Source organism: Ranitomeya variabilis, chromosome 2 (genome assembly GCF_051348905.1).
Source record: "Ranitomeya variabilis isolate aRanVar5 chromosome 2, aRanVar5.hap1, whole genome shotgun sequence".
In the NCBI taxonomy this organism is placed as follows: domain Eukaryota; kingdom Metazoa; phylum Chordata; class Amphibia; order Anura; family Dendrobatidae; genus Ranitomeya; species Ranitomeya variabilis.
In genome coordinates, this window is record NC_135233.1 from 915,952,652 (window position 1) to 915,966,886 (window position 14,235).

Genomic DNA, 14,235 nt, shown 5'->3' on the forward strand with positions numbered 1-14,235 from the left:
CACGAAGAATTGAGGCAGTTCTGAAGGCAAAAGGGGGTCCAACCCGTTACTAGCATGGTGTACCTAATAAAGTGGCCGGTGAGTGTATATATATATATATATATATATATATATATATATATATATATATATATATATATATATATATATATATATATATACAGTACAGACCAAAGGTTTGGACACACCTTCTCATTTAAAGATTTTTTTGTATTTTCATGACTATGAAAATAGTACTTTCACACTGAAGGCATCAAAACTATGAATTAACACATGTGGAATTATATACTTAACAAAAAAGTGTGAAACAACTGAAATTATGTCTTGTATTCTAGGTACTTCAAAATAGCCACCTTTTGCTTTGATGACTGTTTTGCACACTCTTGGCATTCTCTTGATGAGCTTCAAGAGGTAGTCACCGGGAATGGTCTTCCAACAATCTTCAAGGAGTTCCCAGAGATGCTTAGCACTTGTTGGCCCTTTTGCCTTCACTCTACAGTCCAGCTCACCCCAAACCATCTCGATTGGGTTCAGGTCTGGTGACTGTGGAGGCCAGGCCATCTGGCGTAGCACCCCGTCACTCTCCCTCTTGGTCAAATAGCCCTTACACAGCCTGGAGGTGTGTTTGAGGTCATTGTCCTGTTGAAAAATAAATGATGGTCCAACTAAACGCAAACCGGATGGAATAGCATGCTGCTGCAAGATGCTGTGGTAGCCATGCTGGTTCAGTATGCCTTCAATTTTGAATAAATCCCCAACAGTGTGACCAGCAAAGCACCCCCACATCATCACACCTCCTCCTCCATGCTTCACGTGGGAACCAGGCATCTTCTCTGAGTCGCACAAAGACACGGTGGTTGGAACCAAAGATCTCAAATTTGGATTCATCAGACCAAAGCACAGATTTCCACTGGTCTAATGTTCATTCCTTGTGTTCTTTGCTGTTAACCTGCGATTTCTGAGGCTGTGACTCGGATAAACTTATCCTCAGAAGCAGAGGTGACTCTTGGTCTTCCTTTCCTGGGGCGGTCCTCATGTGAGCCAGTTTATTTGTAGCGCTTGATGGTTTTTGCCACTGCACTTGGGAACACTTTCAATGTTTTCCCAATTTTTTGGACTGACTAACCTTCATTTCTTAAAGTAATGATGGCCACTCATTTTTATTTACTTAGCTGCTTTTTTCTTGCCATAATACAAATTCTAACAGTCTGTTCAGTAGGACAATCAGCCGTGTATCCACCGGACTTCTGCACAACACAACAAATGGTCCCAACACCATTTATAAGGCAAGAAATCCCACTTATTAAACCTGACAGGGCACACCTGTGAAGTGAAAACCATTCCCAGTGACTACCTCTTGAAGCTCATCAAGAGAATGCCAAGAGTGTGCAAAGCAGTCATCAAAGCAAAAGGTGGCTACTTTGAAGAACCTAGCATATAAGACATAATTTCAGTTGTTTCACACTTTTTTGTTAAGTATATAATTCCACATGTGTTACTTCATAGTTTTGATGCCTTCAGTGTGAATGTACAATTTTCATAGTCATGAAAATACAGAAAAATCTTTAAATGAGAAGGTGTGTCCAAACTTTTGGTCTGTACTGTATATATACAATATATATATATGTATATATATATATATATATATATATATATATATATATATATATATACATACTGTATATATAGCACTATTGTGGCTTACGCAAATTATTGTATTATGGCTCCATGCAAATTTGAAGTTGGACCAACCTCCAGTACCCTTTTCATTATACAGCTCAACCTATACATACTTTCCGTATACCAGTAATCCCCATTTTCATCTATTAAATTATATCATGTTACAGATAAATGTAGACATGTACAGCAAAATCAACCATGTCTAAACGTGGCCCTTTTAGCATACAGTATCTACACCTTAGGCAAATATGTCAGTCATTCATGCCCTAAAGCTAAACCGAACATCCCTGATTAGATCACCTGACTGCTTCTACAGCACTTGACTTCATCATTAAAGAAATATACTTTTAGGATTTCCAACAATCTTGAAAATAATTTGACCACAGTGATAATGCAGCACTGGAGCCCCTTCAAAGCCTTCTCCTGCCCAATGGTACACAGTGTCACCCTTAGAACCAATACTGTGGCCCCTTTATTCTCAGCATTGGTGGAAAGATTGGACCCCCACCAATCATCAGCCAAATGATGGAATAGCTTAGGAAAATGTCATCACTTTACGAGCTGTGAATAACCCTTCCTTGGTTGATGAAGTATATAATAATTTATATTACTATTAACAGACTGGTGACTCTACTAGTAATCTGTTCTTTTAATTTTACTACTTGGTTTAAACCTCAATTGTAATAAACTGGTATTTTTAACTTTTAAGGGTACCTTTTCAGAGTTAACTGTCATGTGAGTGTGCATGAAATATAACATGATATCTGGCCATCATATAAGGTGTATACTGCATTTTATACCATTTATCCGCTCAATCCTGCAATTGACTCTGAGCTAGTGGGTGCAGGCCAGGTGTTATGGTGTGTCCTTTACACTAACCATACAAAGGGATTCCTGCCTTTTTCACTTTGTAGCACATACATAAATTTATACATGGAAACAATTATTCAACAGTACTGTACTGTGTACCTGTGAATCCAACATTATAAAATAAATAAACTACGGTACCTAGAATCTGCACAATCTGTTTCTTTGCTTCTCTCCCTGCTATTCACAATTCCTCCCACTCCCCTCTCCATAGAGTATAATATGCTGTTTAACCTGACACTTCACTGCTGGTCATCCAGTCGGGAATGATGAGTTCAGTGAGTTGAGAAGAAGTGGCTCATAAATAAGAAAAAAGTACAGTTCCATGATGAGATATATTACACTTTTTTATATTTGCTTGTACTTAGATTTGTTCAAAGTTTGTTGAAAGTACAATACCCACTTCAGTCTTTCAGAAACTGCAACAAAGTCTTTTGTTTTGGCAAGAGATTCCCTCGAGTCACCGGAGCGGGCAACTGAAACACCGTGCCATGTTCCTGTAAGGTCAGCGTATTCTCTTGAAGAGGGTGTTGTAAAGTTTACCAGTCTGGAAGGTAGGTTCTGCACAGGGTTAATACACTGTATATAGATGTAATGGGAATAGTATTTTAGAAATATGAGATATAAATGTATTTCCAGTGTTTAAGTTCCAAAACATTTTATGACCATTGCCAAAAATCTTAGAGTCTAATAATAATTTCTTGTTTTACATAGTGGATGAGAGGCACAGTTGTTTTGGTGAATAATTGGCAACAATTATGCTCTTGTAAGGTTTTCCTGAAACAGTTAAATTAAATAACGCACTGGTTTCTATATATCTGAGCTAAAATCAACTCATAAGCTCAAAACAGATTAGTAACACATGCAGAGTATAATGAGCCATAAAGTAGCAATTGTTATAACGCTGAGGATGCCTATACATACACTTGTTACTTTCTCAATCATTGAAGATAAACATTTGTTTTGCAGTTTTGAAGGAAGAGGAAAACCTTTATAGATTCATAAGTAGATTTTTTTATAGACTTGATGAGGCTGGTGTACTAACTAGTGATGTTCAAGCAGTAAACTGCTCGAGTGCTTGGTACTAGAATTGAGTAGGTTGGACTCTCGGATCTGCTTGTCTCGAGTACCGAGCATCACATAGGTCAATGAAGAATTCGAGCATTTTTCACTTAATGGCCGGGTAGGAGAGGGAGAGATCTCCACCTATATATTTGTCTCTGATATTTAATAATAATAATAATAATAGTAATAATTCCTCAGACCTCAGTATGTCAGTGTTTGGATTTCAGAGAGGCTGCCTCATGTAATTCAGCTTCCTCACGAGAAGACAGACCAGCAAACCACATTACCGATCAATAATAATGATGTAATACTGAAGACCCTCAAATAATCTGCAATTCTTCATGTTCATATTGTGGATCTACAATATATAACACATGTTTAACAACCTGGTCTAAGCTGAAGGCACTGATCATTGTTGCAGTTAACATTAGGGTCTTATTGTGACGTATGCGACCACTCACACAAATGAATTTAGCAAATCATCAGTACTCATGAAAGAAATCTAAGACATGTCCAATTCTGGTGTGATTTGTGGGCCAAACTCACTCATTCAGGTGAATGGGTTAGTGAAAATAGCAGACAGCAAACAGATGTCATCCGTTTGGGAATTCCAGTTGGCTTGGCAGGAACGGCTTGACTTGGACATTCTTCTAAGGTTTAGTGTAAAAACAGTTAATAAATGTATTCTAAAATATACATACATACAGAAATGTGAATAATGCCTAAGGGAGCATTCAGACGAGCATATTAAAGGGAACCTGTCAGCAAAAATAACACTGCTATTGTGCTAATATATTATCTAAAGCCCTGTGAAATGTACTATGGGATGATACATGCTGGAGTTATCTGTCTGTGCTATATTTGAACTGGGGCACTGTTTTGTGGGGATATATTTAATTTTGCCACAAAAAAAGGAGGGGGGGGGGATTGGCCACTTTTTATCCCTTTGAGGTGCATACAAACATGATATTGTTTAGTGGGGATATAGACAATGAAAAGATGGAATCTAAACAGTAAACTATGCTTTGGTATGAGAGCCCCTCCTGTGTTATCTAACCCCTGTTAAATATAAAAGAGGGGAGTTTTTTGAGACCTGGAGAGACCTATACATGTTATTTTGTACCGATGCTTGACTAGTAGGTATAGTCCCCTTCTCTTCTTTAAAGTATTGTGATATCATCTCACCTAGATATCTGTGATTCTGTGCAATATCTGCCTGTATACTTCAATCTCTTCTAAATTTTTGATCTGTTTTTTTCTTGGCTTAAACCCCTTTTATATATTTCACATACATATGGTATATCAGAATTAGGGTACTATGTTGATCTGATTACATATGGCACCTTATTGATAACTCTTTGCGCCCTATGTACCTTTTATAAAGTTACTTAGGGAGAGGGAGGGATAGCCATCGATGAGTGATATCATTTGGTGCTGTTCGGTGAATTGATCTCAGATGGAGTAGAAAAATCTGGCGACAGATTCCCAGCTGAGACCATCTTCGATCACTATATTGAACAGAGCAGTACCTTTGCTCCATTTATTCTGTATAGAACTGCTGAAGATATCCGAGTAGAACGGCCGGCCATCTAAGGCAGTCATATACAGAATGAAAGGATCGTCGGTGAGCAAGCTTTTATGCCCTGCTCTGGTGATCGGTGGGTGTCTCAGTGGAGGGACCTCCACAATCTAGAAGTTATCAGTTCTTCTTACCAGAATCCCCGTCAGGTTATAAACGAGATGTTAGATTAGCGCGTACAGCACAGTCGCAGAGCCCGGCTGAATCATCTTCTTTCATGCGATTTGTTGTGTCAGTGATAAGTTTAAATTAGATAAAGCATGGGAAATAAACATTAACTTTGAAAAAGTGAGCCATTTTTACAATTAGCCAGGCATTCTTTTTTAATCCTCTAATTAGTCAATTAGCTGTGCGCTGATGCAGACTGCTCCTTCTGTAGTTGACAGTGCTGTAAAGCCCTGCTAATGTTCTGGACCAAAAAATACAAGTGGCTCCATTTATATCCGATGTGTGAACAGCTGTACATGTAAATAGTTTTTACAAACTCTAAACTACCTAGCTCAGAGCGAAGTCGTTTTTATCCCGAGCTTCCAGGATCTCATGATAGACTGTGCCGTTTTCAGGAGACGGCACGAGTGTGGCAGGACAATTAAGCAGTTGACAGCTATGTATACTCTTTTAATGCATTCAATACAGATCATCCTCTTACAGCATCACATTCGCAAGACAGCAAATCAATGAAGTACAAAAGCTTTAAGGACAGCCAGAGCTGGGATACAGCGCTAATGGTAAACGTGCCCCAGGTAAAATGACATAACATCTTTTCAGTCTGTTTCATCTCATATTTGTTATAGATACTGTGATAGTGTAAAGTGCCTTGTAAAGAATTAGAGACGTGCCCGTTGTTTTATTGCTATGCAGGCGACCGGTGCGAGGCTTGTTAAAGGAACAGTCCAAGTGGAAATAAACATTACGTCACCGCGCCTTTATTAATGAAAAATAGATGTTACTTGTTGACTTGCTGTACAGCCATTTGACTATGTTATATAACGGAAGCCCCTAAAGTTTCTAAGCTGTCTTTAAGGCTACATTCACACATCCATGTGTGAATGTTACCATCCAAGAGAAAAGGAACAATTTTATTTCTCCAGTGCCATCCTAGTTTTATATTACTTAATAAAAATAATAACTTATTAATTACTTAATTTTTATTACTTGACTCATAACAATGGATCAGTTAAAAAAACAGATAAAGCTCTGATGAAAAACTGAAGAATAAAGGATGTCTTTAGCATGTCATCCATTTTACACGGATCCTCTTAGATTTTAATGGCCAAGTCTGATACGCAAAACTGATGAGAATAGGACATGCTCGGAATCTCACAGGCCAGAGTCAAAGCTAATTTATTAAGAGATCATTTACATGATCATATTATACAGATGTATGCTTTCCATGTAAAAATCCAACCGCACACTGACTAATCTAATTCAATAGGGCTGTTCAGATAACATGTTTTTATGTTAAGAAAATTGCAGCATATTTTATCCTCTTCCAAGTATTGGATGAGACCCACCTATACAAATCTATGGGTGTGCAAAAAATTCTGATCCCATACAGATCACCCATGTCGCCTCTGATTTTTACAGATACATTTCCATCATTACCTGTATTTGGTCATGTACATTCTAAAATGTTGATGCATAAATATGGAAGCCACACAGATGACACTACGGAAGAACATTGTCCGAATTTTGATATAAGATGAGCATAGGACATGCTTTGAGTTTTACAGACCAGAGACACAGATCCATTTTTAAAGCTGATGTATATATGACTCAGTGAAGCTTTATAGCCAAGCTCTGATTCATACGGCCTGTTGTTTGGGCAGCATTAATTGAATAACAAGTTGCCTTTAAGAACGAGTCCTAAAACATTTGCTGTTTTAAAACGACCCAATGAAATCAGCAGAGTCCCAGAAGAAATGTTCCGGTATTCGCTAATACGGCGAGACGCTTGTAGAGATACTGAAGCTTCTGCATGAGGTGCAGTGTTTCTCTGGTTACACACTGTTACACACCTAATTGTTCTAATGATAGGTAATGACAACATTAAAATGTTCAGCTTCCATGCAACACAAATCTGAATATTCATCTGTATCATCAGGGGATTACCTGATATGTAGAAAGAATACCTGCTGAATGCAAACAAGCCATTAGCAGTCGTGACACTCTATTTTCTTCCATGAGACAGAGCGAGCGGAATTATCTTCGCCCAGTGATTGCCCTGTACATGTGGCAGAAGTTACATTGGGAGATATTTTCAGATTCTATTCGGCTAAAGCTCTTCATTTTAACAAATGCCGTTATCATCTCTTCATCTCTTTATAGGGTGACATGAGTACACATGGAAGTCTGTGACAAGGAAATCAGCTGCAGCGCCAGAGATACATTCATATTCATATAGTAGCATGCCAAGTATTGCTCGAATCTTACATCCTCTTATATACTTATGACAGTGTAAAAATGAGAATCCAAAACCCATGCTGAGAATAATATGGTGACCTTAATTTCCTCGTCTGAGCGCTCCATTTTTATTATGTCCCACTTGCGAGGAGATTCCATGTAGACATTAAGTGCCACTCTCATGTAAGTGTTTTGTCAAAGGGTGGCAAGCATTGCTCTGTGTGACCTCCATTACATATTATTCCTGTACCAGGAGACACAGCGGTTTGGATAGAAATGAAAAATGTTACACACTCAGCTGGTTAAATGCTGCAGGGGATTGTGAGAATGTCTTACCCTGAATACTATATCAAAACTTATATCTCTTTATCTTGTTGCCTTAAAAAACATCATTAGCCCGCAGCAGAAAGTGATGGTCAGATAAATAATTTGTACCGCATGAATATCTGCGACATGAGCCGGCCAGGAACTGTTTTTTATTCTCTGGTTTTATTGATTTTTAAGGAGTTATAACAAATAATTCTTAAAATGTGAATCAAAGAAGAAAAAAATTGAGTGTCACTTTGTTATACTTTAGAAGCCGCAAAGCGCTGTCTTCAGGCAACCACACCGGATATCAGAATATCAAGGTCTAAAAGGATTTTTCATGTTGGATATTGAGCCTGTTGAGGGTAAAGCTGAGAATTGTCAATTACAGTCTCCTGATCTCCCTGCAGTGGTTGAGGAGGTCACTTATACAGGTAAGAGTGCAAGGATCAATTAACATTTCCATGATGAAGTCAGAGATCCAGATGTTATTTAAATTAACCTTTGAATTAGAATTTAAAAATAAAATACACTCGCCTTACAAATTCCCTACTACTCTTCATCCAATGCTGCAGACACCTCGCCAGTCTCTACTTTCTATTCCAGCAATCAACAAATCCTTCAAGAACAGGATGTCTATAGATCGGCTCTGGAGATCCTGTTCTGGATGATGGACAAATGACTGATGCAGCAAATAACTGGCTGTCAAGAGAAAGTACCAGCAGGGCGTCCTGGGCAGCATTGGAAGGAGAGTTTTGTGGGATGAAAAGGTGAGTAGAGATGTGCGGATACCTGGATGTTTGGGTCAGTCGGGTTTGGCCAAACAGTTACAAAAAGATCAGGTTCGGGTACCAGAACAGTACCCAAACCCAGACCCCATTTACTTGAATGGGGGCTCAAACATCCAGTGTTTGCCATGCTGTCATGTGCATAACAGCGCGGAAAACACCGCTGCCGATCGGCGGTAAAATCATCACCGCTGGTTCCCGCACTGTCAAAAGACAGCATGAGTGCGCAGCTGTGATCGGAGGTATAAAGTTTACCTCCGGTCACTGGTGTCAGCTGATGGGACTACTGCTCCCATCAGCTGTCGCTAATAACAGAGAGAGCAGGAGCGGCTGATTGGAGTATTCATCATCCGGTGCTCGCGCTGTAAATAAATAAAAAAAAACCTGTGTGGGTTTCCCTATATTTTTGATAGCCAGTCAGGCAAAACTCAGCTGTCAGCTTCAGCAAGGTTGGTCTATAAGACACCTATCCATTACTAATCCTTTAGTTGTATGGTAAATGAAGACACAGCCAGGATAAAGTCCTTTATTTGAAATAAAACAAAACACACTTTTCCATTTTTATTTAAAAATAACAAACACAGCTATACTCGCCTAACACCCATTCCACCATAGCCCTCGTCTTCTGTCATAAAACAAAAAATAAAAAACAACAATATCCGTCACCTGTCCGTCATTCCGTCCCACGCTGTAATCCATGTCTGGGGGATAAATAGTTTTCAACCTGGATGGTGCCAAGATGCGACCATCCAGGCTGAGAACTACTGGGAGAATGAGCTGCTGTGAGCTCAGCCTCAGTGACTAGCGGTGAAGTCATTGAGGTTACCACAGGTCACTGAGGCTGTGTTCCCAGCCGGCATATGAACTGCAGTGACCTCGGTGAGATCCCCGCTAGCAGAGTGAGAAAAAGTCTCACGTGTAGGGGCGAGTTCACCGCAGTTTGATGGGAGAATTTCATTACGGTGAATTTGAAGTGGTTGCTGTGACATCGGGCAACTCACGGCAATCAATCGAAGTGATGTGGGCGTGCATAATTTAAACAGGACACTGACTGAGCCGTGACTGAAACGATGAAATGTGCCTCCCGTATGACTGAAAGAAAAAGTATGTGAGGGAATTCCCTAAAGATATAAAGTGTTTTTTTAAACATAATACTGGGATCTTTTCTTTTCATTGCATCAATAACAACACACTGGGGTCAGTTGAATAGCTAATAATGATGTGACAGGTTTCCTTTAAAGTGGTTTTCAATAATCAAGCCAGCGGCACCTTTAATCAGCTATTCACAATATACAATATCAATGTGGCCAAAGATAACAAGAAGTCTTTAATCTGATCATGGCAGGCAATGGTCAGCTCTTGGTTTGGGGGGATGGCTAAGGTTGCTGGAGACTGATATATTTATGTCAAAAGTAGACTAGGGTTTGACTATAGTAGAATAGCGCAATATACTGTTACAATCTGCTCATAAACAAACAAGCTCACTCAATGCTAAGGGGAGTATGACGACAGATGAAGACGTTTTTAAGAGGTGTATTCACTACCTGGACAGAATGCCTTGTAAAAATAAAAATAAATACCGTCTGCACCGTAGCCGCTCCAGCCGTGTTGACGCCTGGTTTTCCGGGGCTCACGTGATATTGTCTTGAAAGCCTTACATCAGCGGCCACATTTTGGATGCTGCACTCTCACTTCTTCCGCTTATCCGCTTATAAACATGGACCAATATCTTTGCATATGTTATATCCATTAAGAAACTGTCCAGGCAACTAGTATAAGGCTGTGGTCAGATGGTCGTATGTTCTGTCATGCAAGAGAATCGGACTGAAGATGTTAATGGCACTGGGCTCAAACTCTGACAGTTGTCATCTTAGGCTACTTTCACACTTGCGTTGTGTGATGTACGTCGCAATGCGTCGTTTTGGAGAAAAACCGCATCCTGCAAAGTTGCCCGCAGGATGCGTTTTTTCTCCATGGACTTGCATTAGCGACGCATTGCGACGTATGGGCACACGTCGCATCTGTCGTGCGATGGATACGTCGTGTTTTGGCGGCCGCGATGCACAAAAAAAGTTCAATTTAACTTTTTTTGTCCGTCGGTTCCGCTTTTTCCGACCGCGTATGTGCGGCCGGAACTACGCCCCCTCCTCCCCGCTCATCACAATGGGCAGCAGATGCGTTGTAAGACTGCATCCACTGCCCACGTTGTGCTACGTTTAGCGCACTGTCCGTCGGTACGTTGGGCCGACGGTTTGCGACGGCCCCGTACCGACGCAAGTGTGAAAGTAGCCTTAGTGTGATCCAATTCTCCTCCATTTGAGAAACATATCACATGTGCGAAGAAGACAGAGAACTTAATTTCTCCATTGTCTGTGTCCACAGATGTCGGACCATACTCAGATGATATCTGTGTGCAGTCCAATGTTTCACACGCACCCATAGACTTGTGCGCATGGTCCAATTATAATAATTATCGAACGTCGAATCAGCATGAAAGAAAAAGCGCTAGTCAGCAGTGCCCCGTGGTATAACATTGGGCCGAGTGCCCAAAATCAGATGGCACTCTTCTTATTACATGCTCGCGTGAGCCCGCCCTGAAAGACTTCAAGGACAGAAAAGTGTTCAGCTCATGTCGATCTGCCCGTAAACGCTCATTGCCATATAGACCGAGCCTATTACGGTATGTGCTATTTTTGGAATTAGATTTGCTGAAAATAAAGCCGCGTTGATATTACAGCTAAGACATACAGCTAAATCCTGCTTTTAATTAAAAAGGAAGGAAATAAAAGGGTAGTCAAATGAATTCCTGGACACAAGGTGTAAATGTATGATTTAGAAACTGGAAGCTGGATCCACATTAACATTAATAAACTAAATGTTAAAGTCGCATTACAATTAAAATTGTATGAGGCCGTGCTTTCAGTTTTATGCTCCGATAATAAGTGAACTAAAAGTCTGGCATTCAGAGAACACAAGAACAAGCTGGGTAATTGGTACAGCGGTGCCCATAAGGCACTCATTATAATATTTTTACTGTATCAGAAAGAAGACTTCCCGGGATTCTTTATTTATTTTTCTTACCAGAATGAAAGCTTTTTTGTTTGTTACTTTGAAGGAGCCATATCCCATGTTGCTTGTTTGAGACCTAATTACCACATATTTTAGCCAAAGGAAGAAATCGGAGAAAATCATTCATTATTATGATTATCGTTGTTTTATTATGGCTTTAGTTTGGTTTTGGCTTTTTCTCTTATCTCATTGTGTCTTTTTTTTTTTACTCTTGATGTTTCTATTTCATGTCTGCAATGAGGATTGATTTATCATATCTTGTATCCTTCTTGTAAAAGTGCAAGAAAGAAAAATGAGCGCCAGTGTCAAGGAGATGAGAGGCATAAAATTCAAGAAGCCACAATAATGTCATTTTTTTTGTCTTCTACTTAAAATGAGGATAAAAAGTACAGGCTAAGCAAACCTTTCATAAAGCAATAGATGTGCAAGGAAAATAAAGAATGTTTTGGAAATCCTCTCTAGTAGACGCATTTTGGGCTAATTTGCTGAGCTTTTGTTTTGCTGGTACTCACTGTGTATGTTCAGAACTGTGTGGAAGCAATTGGCAGCTAACTGTTCAATAGAAATATACCTGGATACAAAGAAATTATTTGTGCTTTTTATTTCTGTATAAAAGAACCGATACAAATTTTTGTCGATTTTGTCACACTGGTATAAATAGTACAGAAATGCTTATTTATACCGCTATGTGTTGAGATTGCGGATCGTAAATTTCTCTAGAGAACTGCCCCAATTGCAGCGTGTATTGGGGCAAATTTATCAATGTTGTGTTGACAGTCTAAAAATGTGCCAGAATTGTCACAGTACTTAATGTGAGTTTACACCAACTATTAGTGGGCTTATTTTCTGCCATAAATGTCTGCCACAATTTTTGGTGCTTGGTGTTGCATATTAGGCCATGCCCATATTCTGTTTAACCATGTCCCTTTTTATCAAGGTAGCACCACATTAACAGAAAAGGAAAGAGAACATGTCTAAACACTTAATAAATGTAGGGCAAGTCATGAAGAACAGTTTTTGGCCAGAGGACAGGCACATTTAGCTTGAGGACAGGCACATTTAACTTTATAAATTTCCACTAAATTTTATTTATTATGTCATTAAAGAGGATTTTCAAGACTAGAATATTGATGACTTGTCCTTTAGGACAGGCCATCAACTTTTATAGAGGGGTCCAATACTTAGCACTACCACCGATCAACGGAAGGAGGCCGCAATACTAGGAACAGTCACTACAAAATCTATGGAGGTGTAATAATGAGAAGGGACATTCCTGGAGTGTTGGAAACCCAGTTGAGTGAACTGTCTGAGTGGCTGTACAGTGGAGCTGGTGGGAATCGGATCCCCACAAAAGCCATCAATATTAAAGTCTTGAAAAAAAAACTTTTAGCTTTATGGTTTTACTGGTTTATACTATTTTTTTCAGGTTGAAGAATAAGTCCTGGGGTAATTTATGGCTATGTTCACACTTGATGGATTTCTAGCTTGTCAGTTTCAGGTAAACCACACCATACACTTGTGAACTTTGGAAAATTGCAGCAGATTTGCCCCATTCGTCCTTACAATGAAGGCGATTTAAAAGGCTTTTCTGGGATTGCATCACTATCAATTTGGTGTGGGTCCATTTCTTGGCATTTTGTCAGTCAGTTTGAAGGTGCCACCCTTCTTGATCATGGATAACCCCTTTTAGCATAATGGGTGACAGGGAGTGACGATGTGCATGAAAAGTTGAATGTCCCAAACATCAAATACTGTATACCTTAACAGTTTTCAGTGGTAATATCACTTTAATGTTTTTGAGTAATACATATGTTGGGTAAGTCACTACAATTGTTTAGGTCAAATCCTTTATTACATACATGATTAGGAGTTAAATTCTGTACTATAATGATTTTTATCTTTTTCATTGGCTTTTAACCCCTTTCCCAATTTAGACATATGTATATGTCCCTGTGACCTGGGTCATATTGATCTGTTGCATATGGATACGTCACGGCAATTTTACATGCACACGGGCTGTGCACGTGCAATCGCCGCTGGGTTTCAGCTAATTCTGACAGCTAAATCCGCCACTCAATGCCAGGAGCGGTCCTGCACCGCTCCCAGCACATTAACTCCCTAAATGCTGCAATCGAACTTGATCGCAGCATTTTGGGAGCTGGCAGAGGAAAGAAAGCCCCTCTTCTCTTGGTTCGGAGATCGGACCTATGAAGCTGTTCCACTAGTTAACCCCTTTAGTGAACACAATAAAAAATAAAATTAAAAACAAGGCAGAAACAAATGCTTTATCATAGTACTGCGGAACAAAAAGTAGAGTAATAAAGGTATTGACCTGCCCTCTGTTGTATGGCGAGGTGCTGGTGTAACGGGCCAAATGATCCTTAGTCCATTCAATGAAAATTCACCCCACATTCTGTATTTTTGCGATGATGCCAAAAATAATATTTATTTGCAGTTCGCGGGAACAGAAAAAATAGA

The 14,235-nt window shown here is 39.5% G+C and overlaps 1 protein-coding gene across 10 annotated transcripts in view; it reads left to right on the top strand.

Moving 5' to 3' along the window:
* Positions 1–14,235, top strand: part of ZBBX (zinc finger B-box domain containing) — a 336,677-nt gene that overhangs the window by 267,673 nt on the left and 54,769 nt on the right. For 5 of the 10 annotated variants that reach the window (XM_077290616.1, XM_077290617.1, XM_077290618.1 and 2 more), the window contains exons 14-16: positions 2,956–3,101; positions 5,828–5,934; positions 8,172–8,334. In XM_077290616.1, coding sequence (XP_077146731.1) covers positions 2,956–3,101; positions 5,828–5,934; positions 8,172–8,334 — 416 coding nt within the window. The remainder of the gene's footprint in view (positions 1–2,955; positions 3,102–5,827; positions 5,935–8,171; positions 8,335–14,235) is intronic. The other 5 variants (XM_077290622.1, XM_077290619.1, XM_077290615.1 and 2 more) reach the window with 2 other exon arrangements.